Source organism: Elgaria multicarinata, chromosome 1 (genome assembly GCF_023053635.1).
Source record: "Elgaria multicarinata webbii isolate HBS135686 ecotype San Diego chromosome 1, rElgMul1.1.pri, whole genome shotgun sequence".
Lineage (NCBI taxonomy): Eukaryota > Metazoa > Chordata > Lepidosauria > Squamata > Anguidae > Elgaria > Elgaria multicarinata.
In genome coordinates this window covers 190,190,839-190,208,690 of record NC_086171.1, presented here as the reverse complement: position 1 = coordinate 190,208,690, position 17,852 = coordinate 190,190,839, and the positions used below count along the sequence as shown (strand labels likewise).

Here is a 17,852-nt window from a genome sequence, read left to right as displayed (position 1 = left end):
CTGGTATGCTAGTTTTCTTCCTGCAGGGAGTTTTCGCCATTCAAAGTGCTATCTTCCACCTGCACTCTGAGTTGTTAAGAGTCCATTCTAGTCCTGCATTCCCACCTCCCGACACTGTATGTGTAGATCCGACCTCTGCTGGGGTGGTGATTTATTTTGGAGAAATCAGATGGTTGCAAAAATCACCGCTTATTCAGGCTGCTTCTGCACCTGCGCGCTGCCTACAGCACGAGGCTTGCTGCGGAGCCGGATTCAGCCTCGTCATCGAGACAGCGTCCCACCCTCTCGCTGCCCACTTCGGTACCTGCCCCAGGAACGCCCGCCTCGGCTCTTCCCCGCCGCCTGCCTTTCCCATCTGCTGCATATTCATGAGCCTGGCATCCGAACCCTCCTCCAGCCAGCCGGCAGGGCCATCCCACCGACCCAGCTTGCTCTATAGGCAGTCTTCGGCGATGCCTGATCAAAACGCAACCCGACCCTTGAGCGCCGAGCCAGCATTTCTGGAGCGGCGAAGGAAGGGTGGTCTCTAAGCTGGGTGTGAACGGCGAGAAACTGCCTGGACTTTCGGGGGAAATAGCGTCGGTCGCGCCTTGAGAGGAGGCAGTGCCGAAGGCAGCCCGTCTCGGGTCCTGAGTGGGCAGTTGGAGGGTCCTACGGGGAGCGACAGACGCAGCGAGCGAGCGCGAGCGGCCCCGAGGCGAGACAGCGCTATGGCGTGGAGTGCAGGTAATGGGGCGGTGGGGCCGTGAGGGAGGGTCGCCAGAGGGCGGCGGCAGAAGCGGCGGCGGTCCCGACTCCCGGCGGCAAGACATTCAGGCCCTAGTGACGGGCGTTTCTGTCCCCCACGTCAGCCCTGAGGGCGGCAACGCCCGGTTCCCCTGGAGCTCAGGGCAACGGATGAAGTGTAAGAAGCAAGGAGCGGGGCCTTGGCCATGGCAGTGAGGGAGATGCCGGTCGCCCCTAGGCCTCGTTGAGGGCGGGCCCGCGGTGTCTCCGAGGACGCTTCTCTCGCCTCCCCGAGGATGGTAGCTCAGCTGGCGTCTCCTTTACGCTCTTTGGAAGCCTTCGTCGACCTCTGTTCTATCCACAGGTGCTGGTAGGCCAGGCAGAGCTACCATTTGCCCCCGCCCCCCGGCCCCTATTGTCCTCACATAATAGCAGAACACGGGGTCGCCCACTGGACTTGTGTAGGCTCAGGATAAACAAAAGGAAACATCCCCCCCTCCTCCTCCTGCCTCAAATCAAGATTAACTTGTGAAGTCGTCTGCTGCGAGGTTTTATAGGGTGAGGATGATAGATTCCCATTCAAAATAATGCCCAAAGCAGCTTAAATTGGCGGAGAAAACAGCTTAACAACGTTTCATAAGTATACCAAGTCCATTCAAAACTTTTTATAAATCATGACATTTAAGATGAGTGGGGCAGTGGTTTAGATGACTTTTTAAAAGGAATACACAAATTTGTGGAGGATGTATCAGTTTCTGGGAAAGGATAATATAGGAGGGCTGTTAACTTGCCCTTCTTCCTGAGGCATCTGGTGGACCACTGTAGGAAAAAGAATGGACTAAAAGCACCATGATCTCATACTCATTTCTGTAGCAAAGCTTTTCACCTGAAACATACCTTGCCCTGTTCTCCATTGTCAACCTTATTATCTTCTTAAATAATTGTCATTATCATAGTAAGCCCCTTCATGACCAATGACTGTCTTTTCGTACAGTACCCTATGCTCTTTTGGCACCAAATTTTAAAGCTTATGATTAATAATGCTTCAAAACTAAATGGATCTGTATAGAAGTGGCAGTAGTGGATATGTTACAATCTTGTCCCAAGAGCTCAGTGTGTATTAGGTTTCCTTCTACCTAGAACTCGGGCACGGCACCCCTGTCCCTGACTACTGTTACAGCTCATCAGGATGTGCATGCAGTTCAGTTGGTATATAACAAGTTGGGAATGAGGATAGATTATATTACTCGAGCCTATCCCAAGTTAAAACGAAGCACTAAAGGTCTTGAAAGGAGGGCACAGTAGAAAAGAATAACACCGCTTTCTGCAACTAGGATGATGTGGGGTGTTTTTTTTTTGAAAAATGAGAGATGAAATTATCTCTATTGTCACATCATCCAATGTTGATTACTTTTGTGGTAACTATGTTTGAGGTTCCTCCTTTAACATGTACAGCTAATATACAGCGAAGGTGGGTAAGATGGCTGAACCCTAAATAGGAACGATATATGTAAAGTTAGATTACCCTTCAGGTCAGAGGAAAATACAGTTTGGTCTTTTGGATTAAGTGCTGGATTTGAACCTGCAAGAGCTGAGCTTGTCACTCCACCATTGATTCACTTGATGGTCTTCTCTCTGTTAAATAGAAGGAGGAGGATTCATCACCTTATATGTTGAAGAGATACAAAGCAAAGGCTGTAGTGCACTAAATAGCAGTGCTTTATGAGTAGATAACTGCTAAAAGATGTTACACTACTTAATCTGGAACTTCACTGTTTGCCTTGTTTTCTTTTAAAGGAGAGATTTCCTGTCCCTGATTGTTTAATTCCTAGCCATTTTTTATTACTTATGTACTTTCTGTGTACTTGTTTCCCTTGTTTCTTTCGCTCTTCTGTGATTAATCTTAATTGGCACAGAAGTTTGCCTGCATGCATGTATCTCTTCTTTGGATTGGACACTAGTCTGAATTTGACAACTGCAAGAATTTTCTCTCCTGTTGAAGTGTTTTGTAGCAGCCTTTCCACTGACCTATGTATGGATTCCTGACAAATCCAATAAGTTCTCAAAAAATATATTGATAACATAGTTCTTTTGCTGCTAAGTCACTTCAGATAACTCAAGTCATGGTATAAACCATAGAAATTGATGGATTTTAACTAAACCAGCCTAATGAGTGGGATAATTTTCAATATATTGTTACCCCCTCTTTATTTAATACAACACTTTGATTTTTATACAAGACAGGCAGTGTAAAACTATTGCTGATAGTTGCAACTAGAAAGTTGTGTGTCCAGTTTTCTTGAGAGAAGATAATCTCTCTTGACCTACATGACACCAAAGTTCCAATAAGGGTAAAAGATTTCTTTCAGTGGAACTGAATGTATTATGATGTATTTTTCTTGGCTTCATTCATTCTTGGCAAGGGTAAAACACTTGCACATTACACTGGATTAAATTGTTTCTGTATAAATTGGAAATATCTAATGCTGCAGAGTTAAGAGTACAAGAAAAAAATCATCTTGCCTTTATAAACACTGAAGTCAATCTTAGAACAAAACCCCTAGATTCAAGCGGTTTCTCCATTGTTACCTCAGAGGTTGATCCTGGTTTCTAAATCACCCAGTTACAAGCCATTGGTTGTGGGGTGGTTTTGAAGTTACCCCTGCCGAGCACCTTGCCAGGTTAGGACAACATGCTAACCCATGCCACAGATAATTAGGGAAATGGTAGTCACATAAGCAGCATTTGCGGGGCAGGGAAAAGAAGCCACTGTGGCTTCTTTTCATCCTGTGATTGTCCAAACCAAGCTAGCCACTCAAGATAGATACTTTACTACTTGCAAAGCAGATAAATATGGGTTTTTGTTCTTGTTTATCTAAAAATATTCAACTTTACTGTAGAATATAGTGCCCTTTGTCAAAAGGAATGCTTAAAGTCAGTGTTATGAACTAGTAATCTTTCTCTGCACAAAGCTTGCACATGTTTTGCAAGAAAGTTATACAGTGCGAGAACCTTATAGAGAGCAGTATCCTATGTGACACTTCTAATGTAAATGACATTAGCTCTCGCTGCTGTGACAGGTTTTTCCAGCAAGTGCTATTGACATTTCACTATATATAGTTTACACTAGCAAAAGGTCATTTATGTTAGTAGTAGTATCATGCTAGATACTTCCTGCAGTATCTGTACTGGTTTTATTGATGAATACCAATCTATTTTACATTTTAAGTATTTTTCACTTTACCCCTTTTTATTTCACAGTTCAGGATATTGGAAGATCCTAGTTAGATGAATCCAGTTAATTTGTTGTTGCCTCCCAAATCTCTAGTTTAGAGAGGTTGAAGAACAGCTATTTCCATATTAAAGTCCACAAATTGCACTCACAGTGGATACCTATTCCTACACAGTGAGAAATCTGGTTCTGTTATCTGTGTGGATGCTACAGTTAAGCCACACCCTACAAATTTTTGATAATGCTCTTTGCTAAAGGAAAAGAAGGGAAATATTTGACGCTGGATATCTTATTTCACTGATTGCACTGCACTGGTGGGAAAACATGTAGAGACAACATGGTGAAGGCTATGAAATAGCGTCACCTCCAAGTGACTCTTCTCTCAAAAGCCTCACCAAAGAGAACTAAGAAGTGGAAGCTGAGGGGAAGTAGGCTGATGAACCAGCTCATTGGCTGTGATGGAGCTGACTGCGCATTTACCTATCTAAACCCTTAAAAATAAAAAGGTGGGAACAACACCTTCATTCATTAATACAAGTAATCCTACTGTAGGATTATGGAGGGTTTTAAAAAGATGTTTGTTGAAGTGGCCCCCAGCTACAATTCTTGAATGGAAACCAATAATTAATAATAATTTCTTACCCGCCTCTCCCTCTAGATTGAGGCGGGGAACAACATTGAATACAAAAATACTATAAAGTACACAAAACTGATAACAAACATTTAAAACTAATACATTATTAAAATAACAGCCAGGCATCTTAAAATTCAAATAGGTAGGCCTGTTGGAAGAGATCAGTCTTTATAGCTTTTTTAAATTCGGAAAGATTGTTGAATTGGCGAATCTCTCCTGGCAGGCCATTCCACAGTCTGGGAGCAGCAGAAGAGAAGGTCCTCTGGGTAATGGTTGTCAGCCTAGTTTTGGCTGACTGAAGTAAATTCTTCCCAGAGGAACTGGGTGTGCGGGGTGGATTGTACGGGAGAAGGCGATCCTGCAGGTAACCTGGACCCAAACCATGTAGGGCTTTAAAGCTGGTGTAATATGGTCACCCCTAGGTGTACCAGTGACCAACCTGGCTGCCATATTTTGAACTAGTTGAAGTTTCCGGACTAGGCAAAAAGGTAGCCCTCTGTACAGTGCATTGCAAAAGTTGAGCCTCAAAGTTATCAGCGTGTGCACTACTGTCTTTAGGTCTTCCAACTCTAGGAAGGGGCACAGCTGGCTATCAGCCGAAGCTGATAGTAGGCATTCCTGGCCGTCGCATCTATCTGGGCTGACATTTGGAGCGATGGATCCAGGAGCACCCCCAAGCTGCGAATGCAGTCTTTCAGGCGCAGTGTAACCCCATTCAGAACTGGTTGACACACCTCCAAACCCAGGTTGGGGCCTTTGACAGTAAGCACCTCCATCTTGTCTGGATTCAGCTTCAGTTTGTTTTTCCTCTTCCAGCCATTACCACCTCCAAGCATTCATTCAGAAGAGACACACTATCCTTAGCTGATGCTGTTGTCGAAGACATAAGAGAAATATATTTGGGTGTCATCGGCATACTGATAGCACCCTGGCCCATGCCTCTGGATGATCTCTCCCTGCGGTTTCATGTAGATGTTAAACAGCATTGGGGATAGGATGGTGCCTTGTGGTATGCCATACAACAGCTCCTTCTTTGAGGAGCAGCTATCCCCAAGCATCACTATCTGGAACCTGCCTGAGAGATAGGACCAGAACCATTGAAGCACAGTGCCCCCGATTCCCAAACAGATGAATAAGAAAGTACTTCAATGTAATTATAGGGGTTTGTACAGATGGTCATTTTTGGAGCAACAGGAATGATTTTAGCATTGTGGAGCTCTGTCCTCTATCCTATGCACACAACCCAATGGCTAAGAAATTTTCACTAAAGTTGTTCTCTACCCACCATGGTATTAGATGTGAGTGGGGGTGATGATACTAATTTCTATCACTAGGCCAGAAGAGACTAATAATTATCAATAACAGTAATCTAGGGTGACCATATGAAAAGGTCAGGGCTCCTGTATCTTTAACAGTTGCATAGAAAAGGGAATTTCAGCAGGTGTCATTTGTATATATGGAGAACCTGGTGAAATTCCCTCTTCATCACAACAGTTAAAGGTGCAGGAGCTATACTAGAGTGACCAGATTTAAAAGAGGGCAGGGCACCTGCAGCTTTAACTGGTATGATGAAGAGGAAATTTCACCAGGTTCCCCATATATACAAATGCCACCTGCTGAAATTTCCTTTTCAATACAACTGTTAAAGATACAGGAGCCCTGTCCTCCTTTTCATATGGTCACCCAAAGTAATCTATTTTTGTTAATTGTTTGCATGTGAAAAGGTTGCAAGTGCTTCTGTTTTGGGGGGAGGGGGTTGTTTTTTAAAAAACACACACCAGTGGGAAGTGCTCTCTAAGACACCTGGTTGCTAATGGCTCAAATTCTGGTGACATTTTCTGTGAGAGAACCTCCAGATCATCTGGAACCAATGAATGTATAGTTTTGCAATCCTCACTTACTGTTCATGAATAGTGAGTAAGATTTGGCCTGTGTGCATAAATGAAAGACAGAGGTTGCCATGCCTTGTTCCATAACACTCCCAAATGCTGATCTCATGTAGTTGGCATGTAAATGCTTCCAAGTAGTAGGATAAAAGGGGATTAAGTCTGTAAGAGTGAAGGGAAGGAAGGAAGTGATAAGGCAGAAATTGAAAACTTACCCTTCTCAGTTTCTTATATTCCGAAATGATTATACTTTTGAGATTTTGAACATCTAAAATGCAAGTATATGGTTAAATTGCAAGTTATGGCTGATGTCGTGGCATGGGCAAAATCAATGAGGGTGGCCAAAGGGTTTCATGGGATCAAAATTTGCCCTAGGATCTAGGTTTCACCTAAATCTCGACCTAGCATCAACTTGATCTTATAATTACCAGGAGATGTGATCTGTTCTGCGTACTTCACTACTACTACAACAGTTGCACTGACTCTAACCTTCACTGATCTGTTGTTTGCACTTTGACCTTACTATAAATGAAAGCTGTATAGACTTCAACATGAAGGTCTTCCCTGCATTAAAATTGCCAGCATTTAAGGCTGAGACAAGTGTTTGAAACTAAAGGTTATAAACGAGTAAATATCTTTTTTAAAACCCTGAGGAAATATAACAAATCTAGGGCTCTGATATGAAGTCACCTTGTATAAAGTAAGACCATTGGTCCCTTTAGCTCAGCTTTCATTGTACTTGGATATCTCCATATTCTCACGCAGAAGTCTTTCTGAGTCCTGCCGCCTATGATCCTTTTAACAGGATATATCTGTGATTGAACCTGGGTCTTTATGTAGGCAAATCATGTGATCAACCACAGGGCTATGGGTCTTTCACTTTCTCAAAGCAGCAATCTATGAGAAACAGCTGGAACTGTCTTTGGTAAGATGTCCAGGAAAAGAACTGACTTGAAGTCCACTTAAATTAAAATGTCATCTGCTAAGGCAAAGAATGCAGCCTGGCTAAAACACAACTTTCATTCAACGCTAGAAACACTCAAGGCAACAAAATGCAGTACAGAAAGTATTTAGATATATAAACCAGTAACACATCAGCCTGTATCAAATGCAAGCTGCTTCTCACTTGACGAGAGCTTATGTAATATATGCCAGGCTCTCATTCCCACTACTATCAGTTTCCCACCCCTTGGACACTGCATTGCAACGTGATTAACCACATGAATAAGCAAATGTCTCTCCGACTGGAATACTACTTCGGGCTCTCTTATGAAAATAGTCTCTCTGAAAGCTCTCAGTGCATTGTTGGAGTTACCCAACACACACAATCTTGATAATAGTGCAAAGAGCCAATTACAAAGTCCTTGGCAAGTGGGATGGTACCTGTTAAGAATGATATCACAGTCAAGGTGCATAGGTGTGGAAAGTCAGACTCTTGTTGCATGTCAGTTATGACTAGTTATGTTGTTCTGTTGGTGGGGGAAAGTGGTAGTTCCACAGAATATGAGTGGTGCTAACATTGGATGGAATCTTTAGTTTCTTATTGCTGGTGTGATGCTCCTGCCAGCAGAAGAAGGGAAATGACTTTCACTGATTCCCCTTTTCCTCCTGCAGCACCTTGTGCCTCACTGACAATCGTGTTCTGGAGGGCTTTAGAACAGTGCTCTTGAGGGGAGGCAGGGAAAGGGGGTCAGTGAAAATTGTCCCCTTTCCACACTGGTGGGCTCCTCTGCTGGATCTTGGTACTGTCCATGAAAGAAAGGAACCCTTCCATTCACAGAAGCCTAGTTAGGATCTAAGCCATTATCAAGCTGTATAAATGCAAAGGCAACCACAGACACCTCAGTAACTATCTTGGAATCTCTGTCATCAGCACCTTAGGGAAAGTACTTGCTAGAGGCTTTTTCTTTTCTTTTTTTAGGGAATTCTTCGATAACTTTCTGATTGAGTGTTCCCTCAGGCACAGTGCAGCTTAAGAGCAAGTAGAGCAACAGCAGATATGATTTTCTGTTTGCATCAGCTATAAGAGAAATGCAGAGAGCAGCATAAGCCAATCTACCTCACTTCTGTTGATCTTAGAAAAGCATTTGATGCCTCTCATAGTCCCACTCTACAAGATCCTTGGATGTTCCCACGTTAGTTAGCCTTATCTGATGTTTCCATGGCAATATGCATAATACTGCACAGCTCAACAGAGCCATGTCTGATAGTTTTTTTAGCGAGCGAAGAGTGGAGTAAAACAGCACTGCATCCCTTTGCCTAGTTCTTTGTTATTTCTCTCTCTGCTCCTTAGAGGCTTGCTGTGCTGCCATAGAGGTTATTCACAGATAACACTTTGCTCTTCACCCGCAAATGAAACCAGTTGCAAAATCTTACGTAAGTCCTGTCATATTTGTGCCATGTTCTGTTAAGATTAGCATTAAGAAAACCATAATCAAGGCAGTATAATATTTCTCTTTGTTAATTTTGTTCCCTGTTATTCATAATAACTGTCCTTGGGCATGGGCATATACCAAAAGAGATTCTGGTGACCCAGATGTTGTCCAAAGCTCTGGTATAAGGACATTTACCTATGTGACTTGGATACTTTCAACAAACGGGAAGCTGTTGGAACATCTGGTATCACACTGTGCATATAAGGCAAGATGGCTTCTTCAGCTACAGAACAAGAATAAATCCTTATCAGTGCTCTTAGTTCACGAATAAAATGCATATTTGACTACATTTAGAGAGCCTGTGTCAATGTGAAGACAGGTACAATATGAGGAAAACTCATATTCAAGTCTTCAGTCTGGATATTAACCTAACATCATCTTAGCTTCTCAGTTTAAATGTTTGGCATACATGTTAGTGAATTAGATGCTGGTTCAGCAGTCAGTCTTGCTCTTCTTCACATGGCCTGTACACTATATGAAGCACAATATGAAGACTTTTTCTCTATAAAAAGTAGGGATGTGCTCCGCTTCTAATCGGACCGGCGAATTAGAAGTGGAGCGGGGTGCTTTGCCTCCCCTTAAGGCGGAGGCGAAGAGGATTGGGGGGCCGGTGGAGCGTGGCGAAGAGGTTCGAGGTGAAGGCGGATCCTTCGCCTCGATCCGGAGCTCCGCTGGAAAGGTAAGTGGGGTTTACCGGGCCCTGCCGCTGTCGCCCATGCGGTGACAGCGGCAGGGCCCGGTAACCCCCCATCCTCTCCCTTACCTGCCTCCGTCCGCGGTCCGTCGGCTTCTTCAATTGAGCCCGCGGTTCAACCAGGAAGTCTAGGCCGCACTTGCAGCCCAGACTTCCTGACTGAACCGCGGGCTCAATTGAAGAAGCCGACAGACCGTGGACGGAGGCAGGTAAGGCCCCCCTCCCCCTTGGTCCCTTACCAGGCTCTGCCGCCGTCGCCGCACGGGCGGCGACGGCGGCAGGGCCCGGTAACCCCCCCGCCCTCCTCTCCCGGCCTTACCTGGCACCACTCCCCTCCACTGCGGAGCTCCGATTCGGAGCCGAAGCTCCGCAGCGAAGAGGAGCGGAGTATGGGCGGAGCGGAGCGGGCCGATCTGAAATTTTCGGATCGGCCTGCAGGGCGGAGCGGGGGGTCCGTGTACACCCCTAATAAAAAGCCACCCTGAGTGCCATTTTTTGATAGGTGGGATTCAAATCAATCAATAAAAATGCAAAGACTTCTAAAATAGCAGCAAAACTACTTTGGGGATGGAGGTGAGTTGTGACATCACAAGCACCAGCCAGTCAAACTTCAAACTTACAGAATTGTCTTGGTTCAAAGCTTGATCCTAGAGAGAAGTATGTTTGAACTGAATATAGTGAGGTGATGCATCTTTCTTTAGCTGTTAAGCTTATGCCAGAATAAATGTGTTAGTCTATAAACGTTATCACTGCAAAGTGTTGGGAAGGCCCGACCTTGTGCTTGGTGTACCTTTTAAGCAGATCCATTCTAGAAACCTGGGAGACTGGCTCGGATGCATAACTCATTTCTTCCAACGCATCTGGAGTTTAGATAGAAAAGTCAAGTGAGGACAATGTTTCATTCCCGTGTAAAACAATAGTCTTCCATTTTCTGTTTATGGCAAAGTAATCACAGTTAACATCTAGAATGAGACTGGTCCTCCAATGTGTTTGAAATTTACAAAGCAAGAGTATATACGCAGATCTCTTTATTAGTTAATGTATAACTAAATTGTGTTACACTGCCCAGCATATGTTATTAAGCAACAATGCGTAAGTGGCTTGCTGGATTTGACAAAGATCTTGCAAAGGATCTATCAATCAGCAGGTACTAGGTAGCCAAACAGAAACTAGCAAGTGGGCAACTGGTGGATCCCAGCCTATTTTCTGCCCACTTTATAACTGCTCTCTATCTGCAAAGAGTTTCTGGCTTAATTATTACTGAGCCAGGCAGGCCCTAAAAAGTAATAAATTAGATTAAAAAATGACTCAGCTTACCGTACTCATTCCAAAGAGAGATGTCTTAGAGGGGAAAGGGGTAGTTGTGTCCATTGAGAACAAATCATTGGCTACAGGGCAGGGTGGTTTTGATTTAAATCAATTTGATTTAAAACAATTTGATTTAAATCATGATTTAAATCACTACTCAGAAAGACTTGATTTAATCATGGAACTCCCCCTGCCAAAAAAAGTGCACTCTGTTCATTGAATTTTTTGAAACTTAGCAAGAGGTAAGGGGTTGATAATGTATACATAGATTTGCAAAGGAATAATGGGATTATGATCTCTGCAGACACAAATTCACAGTTCTGAGAATTGTAAAACCAAGCATCTGTGATAATATCTTCTAGATAGAAAAAAAATTGCCCAATAATCTTACACCTCTGGAAGAGCATGACATTGTGAATGGATTCATGGAATTCATTTACCAAAAAATTTAAACATTGCATGAATATACAGGCTCATGCTACATAATTAAAAACTAATCCTTCTTTCGTGATGAATAATCTTCGGACTATAGTGTATCTTAAATAGAAAACTATTTCCCCCCAAAAAGCATTTTATTAAAAAAAATCCGATTTAAATTTTAAAAAATCCAAGTGATTTTTATCCACCCTGCTACAGGGGAGCTATGGTGATGTTATGAGATAACATGTGATGTTATAAGATACTGTATTGAGATGGTTGTACATGATCAGTCATGTTTCATTATCTATCTGCCATTTCATAAGGATCCATTTCCTCTGATTAAGGACAATTCATTGTAAAAAAATAACAACCCCTCTTGCTGCCCAGCTTCTAATAAATTAGAGCTAAATCATGTCTTGGACTACAAGTCGTCGTTGTCGTCCCCCCAAATCCTTTTTGTATTTTGTCTTTACAATACACATTAAAACACTTTTTGGAAATGGTGCAATTCTTTTATCAGCCTGTTGTTTGTTCTTTCTCCCTGTGGACACAGTTCATGATTATCCTCTTCTGTGCATGTCCCAGTGAAACAAATGGGAGCTGTCAAACGTGGAGGCCATGTACAAAATCTACCTGGTTTTAACACTTTATGTCCAGGCCTCTGCTGTCTTGAGGTTGGCCTATAGGAAATATGTGCTATTCAGCTGAATACCATGCTTTACAATTACTATTTTTGGTGGAAATGGGCCACAGTAACCTTCGTTCTCAGTCATTCTTCATTCATAGTGCAGGAACGTTGTTGTTTCCTCTTGTCACTTCCTCTCAGTGACTGAGGCTAGAGTGCTGGGCTTTCTTTCATATTTGTCTCTGCAGTGGTCTTGGCCATATTAGCCATTGTATTCAACAGGGCTGTGCATGTCATGTCATTTGGATTGGGCTGGTGGTTCCCCTTCCTATTTGTTTTGCTTCTTCATGGCATTTATAGGTTGCATAATGAGAATGGGAACCTGAAACTTTCCTAAAGAAGACCCGAAACCCCTATGAGTGGGACGAGTGGGAATAGCTGATGAGGGGGCAAGATATTCTTTTGAATGCACATTGTCAAGAATGTAGGGCCTACAATTACAGTGTTACCCCTCTCTGCTCACTGGGCATACTGCAGCTTGACAGGGAATATTCTCTAGTTTCTGAATGATTGCAAAGGAAGGAATTTCAGGTAACTTCATGCACTTCTACTATGAATAGTTGAAAGCAGAGAGGACTTGCTCTTTCTGGACCTTGGCAGACATCCTGGACTTGTCTTAGGTCCTGTTAAAAAGATGTTCCCTGTTGGTGACACAATAAGAATGAGTGACATAGCAGAAGAGTAATGGTGACTAGTTTGGTTTCAGATAATTTTTTTTTCTGTCTGCTTACCTGATTTCCTCTCCATATTGGGATTGTGGTGGTCTCTTCACCACCACAATTCCAAAAATCTAAGGAAGTGTAAGCAGGCAGTCTTTGGAATGAAATTAACAGTGGTACAGATCTGAGGGCAGCAGAAAGATAATTTGTTTAGAAAAGAGTCTGAATGATGTTGTATCTGATCAAATCACTGCTGCTTTCACTTGCTGGCTTGGATTCTGCTCCTAAAATGATCAGTTTACAGAGGCTATGCTGCTTACTCTCCCACTGCCTGAAGAGAAAAGTGTATAGAGAAATACCTTAAAAGTACAGTAGAAATGCTGTCTTCTGGCATATTTTCAGTAATCTAAATGTAAACATTTCTGCTATTTATAAGGCTTCCGTGTTACGTTGTGATTTATTTAATTTTAAATTGGCTTGTTTGATTTAGCAGCCTGGATGCAAACATGTTTCAAGTACTTAGATGGCAGTATCAAATATTTCGATGCCAGTTCTGCACAGAAATAGTTCTGTTGATTTCTAGGTGCCCGGGTGCCTAGGGATTTCTTTAGCACTGTCCATGAGCTTGTCTCGTGTCTGTGTGGAGCAGTTTGTAAACAATTCAGGGTTGTTGGTGGGATTGTTTCCCATCTGTACTGTGACTTGTAGAAACTTTGAAAGCAGAATGGCACTTGAGGCCAAAGAACACAATTCTTCAGCAGGTTTTCCAAATGGCGAAAAGGACCCTAGACATCCGTGAGTACTCTGCATTACTTGCAGAAGAACTTCTATTTTTCAGCTTTATCTTGTTTTTTTATTGGAAAGTTACACCTGTATTAAGTTTTTTAGCAATCCTGAATGAGGCGAAACAGGCTTATCAGCACTTTTTCTTTCAGTACCCATCTGCCCTGAACCCTTGATATTACCAGTGTATGTAGGGAAAATGGATCCTATTATTATTAATCATTGCTTAAATTACTGATTTTGCTTAAATCCTCTATGGAGTAGTACATAGGATTTCAACGGAGTGGTCTCTGCAGGATTTTCCCATTTCTGCTTAACAACCTCGAGTAGACGAGATCTTTCCCCAAATCCCTCTTTACTTTGAATCTAAGTTTGTATCTATCAGTCAATACATGTACATGGCACACGTGCAGTCAGCTTTTGTTTAGCAATCCAGGTGTGTCCACAAGGCAAGTAGAATCCCTTTTGGAAGCAGAGTGCACTTTTATCTCCCCCTTCTTTCTTTGGACTTGCGTTATTGCATTACAGCTGTAAATTCACACCTGATGTGCCTTCTTCTAATGCAGCCTTTCTCAACCTGAGGCGCTCCAGATGTGTTGGACTACAACTCCCAGAATGCCACAGCCAGCTCTGCTGGCTGGGGCATTCTGGGAGATGCAGTCCAACACATCTGGAGCGCCCCAGGTTGAGAAAGGCTGTTCTAATGGAATGTGAGTCTGCACAGCTTGTGACCACCTACCAAGTCAAGCACAGCCCACCAGCAACATATGGCTCAATATACCTTCTGGTTTCGCTGCCTGTCTGGAGGGAGTGGCCAGGGTGTGTGTGGAATGCCAAGCACATGGCAGGCTACGGTATATATGCCTGGTGGACCTTGTTCAGCTTGTTGGGTGACAAGTTGTGCTGTCCTAATCTAATGGAGATCTCTTTTTCCAGGATTGTTCCAGTTAGTCAACACTAAAGGTGTTTGTTTATTTTTTTTAGATTGATTTTATTTTCACAAGCTTTGCTTTATTTAAAGTTCTGTATTTCAAGGAACAAGAGATTGAAACTGCAAGTCATTTGTTCCATTTCTCTGTCAAAGCAGGATTATTCCCTGAAATACTATGATCTCATATTTGTAGGTCATGCATTTTCTAACTGTTTGCATTAGAAATTGGGGGATAGTGGCGAACCTGTATATTTGGGAATTCTGCAAAAACCTCAGGAACTAGAGAAACAGTTCCATGTGACAAGGACCTCTTTCCATCTCTCCTGGACCCCAGTTCTTATTTTGTAGTACCCTAGCTTCTCATGAATCACATTGCTATGTTCCCTTTCCAATCTCAGTTGAATAATAATCATTTGTATAGCGCATTTGAAGTGCTAAATGTGATTCTCATGAATTTTCAGCAATCCCTACAACAGTCCTATATGGTAAGCTCATATCTTTTCCAAATTGCAGATGGGGATCTGAGAGGTAGTTGCTTTTGGCAAACAGCTTAGTTTGTAGTTGGAATGAAATTTAAAATTGCTGATTTTTTATTGTCACACTTGGCCAACGTTACACTACATGTCTCCAAATTTACAGAAAAGGAAGACTACAATGTAAATTGTGCTGATCTTTTCAGCTGCAGTTATTTATTGCAGAATTTGAGTGTGTGTATGAGAAAATTCAGCTGTCATTTCAGTTCAGATGCATTCAGTTAATTTCAGACAAGAAGCTTTCCTGAATATGGATGCAATGTAGAACTGCCTTGACCTTTTTTAGGTTTATACTAGACTAATGATCTCAAGCAGCAGGGCAGTGCACACAGATACTCAAAAATGAATCAGTAGCAATAATCTGGACAGTGAAGGGATTGAAACGGCAGCTGAGGAAATGAGGATTTCAGCCTTTGAAGGTTTACAGTATGTGCGGGTTTGGGGAGTTGTAGGTTTGCAGTTAGTTTATATTTAAGGAGTGCAAATCTAATACACTGAGAATCCAGTTGCTGACCTGTCCTTTCCCCCCCTCCCTCTTTCTATTAAGATTTACTCATATATTACCACACGGTTTTATGAAGCCTGCTGATGTGATTTCTGAAGAGTTGAATGCGCAGAGGAGAAGTTTCACACTGCTGCTTTGGATTGCTGCCATCACTGTGACGCCCTGATCGCTAGACATCATGTACTGCCTCCAGTGGTTACTGCCTGTTCTCCTCATCCCAAAGCCCCTCAACCCAGCCTTGTGGTTCAGTCACTCAATGTTCATGGGCTTCTACCTGCTGAGTTTCCTGTTGGAGCGGAAACCTTGCACAATCTGTGCCTTGGTCTTCTTGGCCGCTTTGTTCCTCATCTGCTACAGCTGCTGGGGGAACTGTTTCTTGTATCACTGCTCTGGCTCCCAGCTGCCTGACTCTGCCCATGATCCCAACATCGTTGGCACCTAAAACTTTCCATTTGGTTGCAAGCTCCTCTTTTTTCCTTTTTCCTTTTTCTTTTAAAGGGACATTTTTATGGGAAGGAGGGATTATAAGGCATGTGATTGGAGTACAAGCAACCTGTTTGTATGTCTGGATTTAAGTGTTTCACTCATGATCACCCGCACTTCCAAAATCTGCCTGTAAAATTTGATGAAACCTGTTTATAGTGATAACTAGCATTGCTATCTGTTCTGGGGTTTGAAGCAGAGCTGTTTGTGGGTGGTCCCCCCTTCTGCCTTCTTGATTATCTGAGATTGGTCCTTCTATTTCTCACTTGGTGGCGAAGAAATTTATTGAGTGTTGCCTGATACTGGAGTTGCATTTGTTCTGATCCCTTGCACAGGTCACAATGCAGCCTTCCATCGTCTGGAACATGCCTCCCCTGATGTTGCTGAAACAGTTGGAAAGTCTCGTTCATCTTGCATTTGATAAAGAACTAGTGTTTATTGCTCTGAATATCTGAAGAGGATCTTACAGATGGCTAATAAGCTTGAAAGCTGATGGAGGCAGAGGCTGCTGATTCATCTCAGCAGGCCAAACTGGAATGTGTGTGCTGCCTGAGTGCTTTCCAGACTATTTATCTGCCTAGATCATCGTTCAGAAATCCCAGAGTTGTCATGTTGCCACTTTTGCAGCACAGGTGCTGAAGCGTAACTCATTCTTCCCCCTCTACCCCACCCCCTGCCAAACACCCCTGCCATGGTTTACAGAGGTCTTGGGAAGAAAGCATGCTCTGCTATAACATTTGGGGATCCCTTTTATGGTCTTTGCTTTTGAATTTTAAGCTCTCAGTGTTTCTAGCTTGAAAAGAAGCAGCAGACTAAAGGGATGGGTTACTGAATGTGCTAGCTCTGAAATGGAAGGGACAGGCTGGAGTGATGTGCTGCTCTTTTTCTTTTATTTTTCGATGCCAAGAGTATTATTCTCTGTCATCATAAGCAAATGAGCCAATATTCACATGCATGGGAGGAAAGGAAAGACCGAGGGACAGGAGCAGGCAGAAGTAACATCGGGGCCTGCTCCTCTTGGACTCTCTCTCTCTCTCTCTCTCTCTCTCTCTCTCTCTCTCTCTCTCTTTCTCTCTCCTCCCTCCCTCCCTCCTGGACTCCTTTTCCTTGTGTGTCATGTCTTTATTAGACTGTAAGCCTGAGGGCAGGGACTGTCTTTTTTGCTAAGTGTAAGCCGCTCCGAGAGCCTTTTTTGGCTGAGGAGCGGGGTATAAGTATGATAAATAAATAAATAAATAAATACGGAGCAACAAATGGTTGGACTGCAGATCCTCATGTGACTCTAGGAAGCTCTTTCCTGGAGCTTCCTGAATTATACTTTTATTCCCTACCCCCGTGCGCGTGCACACATGCACACACACACAACTTAGCTTTCGCTCCCTTCCACATCAGCAACTTCCAGAGAATATCTGTCCTCCCTTCCTTAGGAAATGTTTGCTTATGAGAAATATAAGCTAGCCCTTGGGGGAAGGGAAAGCATACACTTTTCTGTAACTTTTCAAGATGATCTCTTTGTTCACCATGCATTTGGCTCTGCACAATCTTCCTCTGGAGGAGCATTGATGAGAAGTCTTTTTCTCTCCCGTGGGAGTTGGAACTGAGAAACTGAAAAACCAGTTGTGAAACCTCCACAGATAATTTTTTATTTTTTGTTTGTTCATTGCACAGCTGTTCAACAGGTTTAATAAAGCTTTATAAACTTTGGTCTGTTGATGAGTGCCATTTATGATGCAGTCACTGATGTTGGACTAAGGCCTTTGGATTTGCAGCATTTTATCTGATTGTTCCCCACCCCGCAACACTTTCTTCAGTTTCCAGGATGATTTACAAAGAACTGAGCTAAAAATGAATGAACAAGGGCTTTGAGGTGGCAGTCCAGACTCTGACCCTTCTTTCAAAATGAGACCATTTCCCTGAATTCAGAAAGCTCTGTGGTTT

At 43.0% G+C, this 17,852-nt stretch overlaps 1 protein-coding gene across 1 annotated transcript; it reads left to right on the top strand.

The window, feature by feature from the left end:
- The first annotated feature begins 580 nt into the window (after positions 1–580).
- BLCAP (BLCAP apoptosis inducing factor) lies at positions 581–17,617 on the top strand. Its single transcript, XM_063145564.1, has 2 exons — positions 581–726; positions 15,474–17,617. Exon 2 carries the CDS (start codon positions 15,610–15,612, stop codon positions 15,871–15,873), a length of 264 nt encoding a protein of 87 aa, XP_063001634.1. The 5' UTR covers positions 581–726; positions 15,474–15,609; the 3' UTR covers positions 15,874–17,617.
- Positions 17,618–17,852: the final 235 nt, after the last annotated feature.

Excerpts from the sequence above, each read along its gene's own strand:
- BLCAP (XM_063145564.1), top strand. The coding sequence starts at position 15,610 with ATGTACTGCCTCCAGTGGTTACTGCCTGTTCTCCTCATCCCAAAGCCC.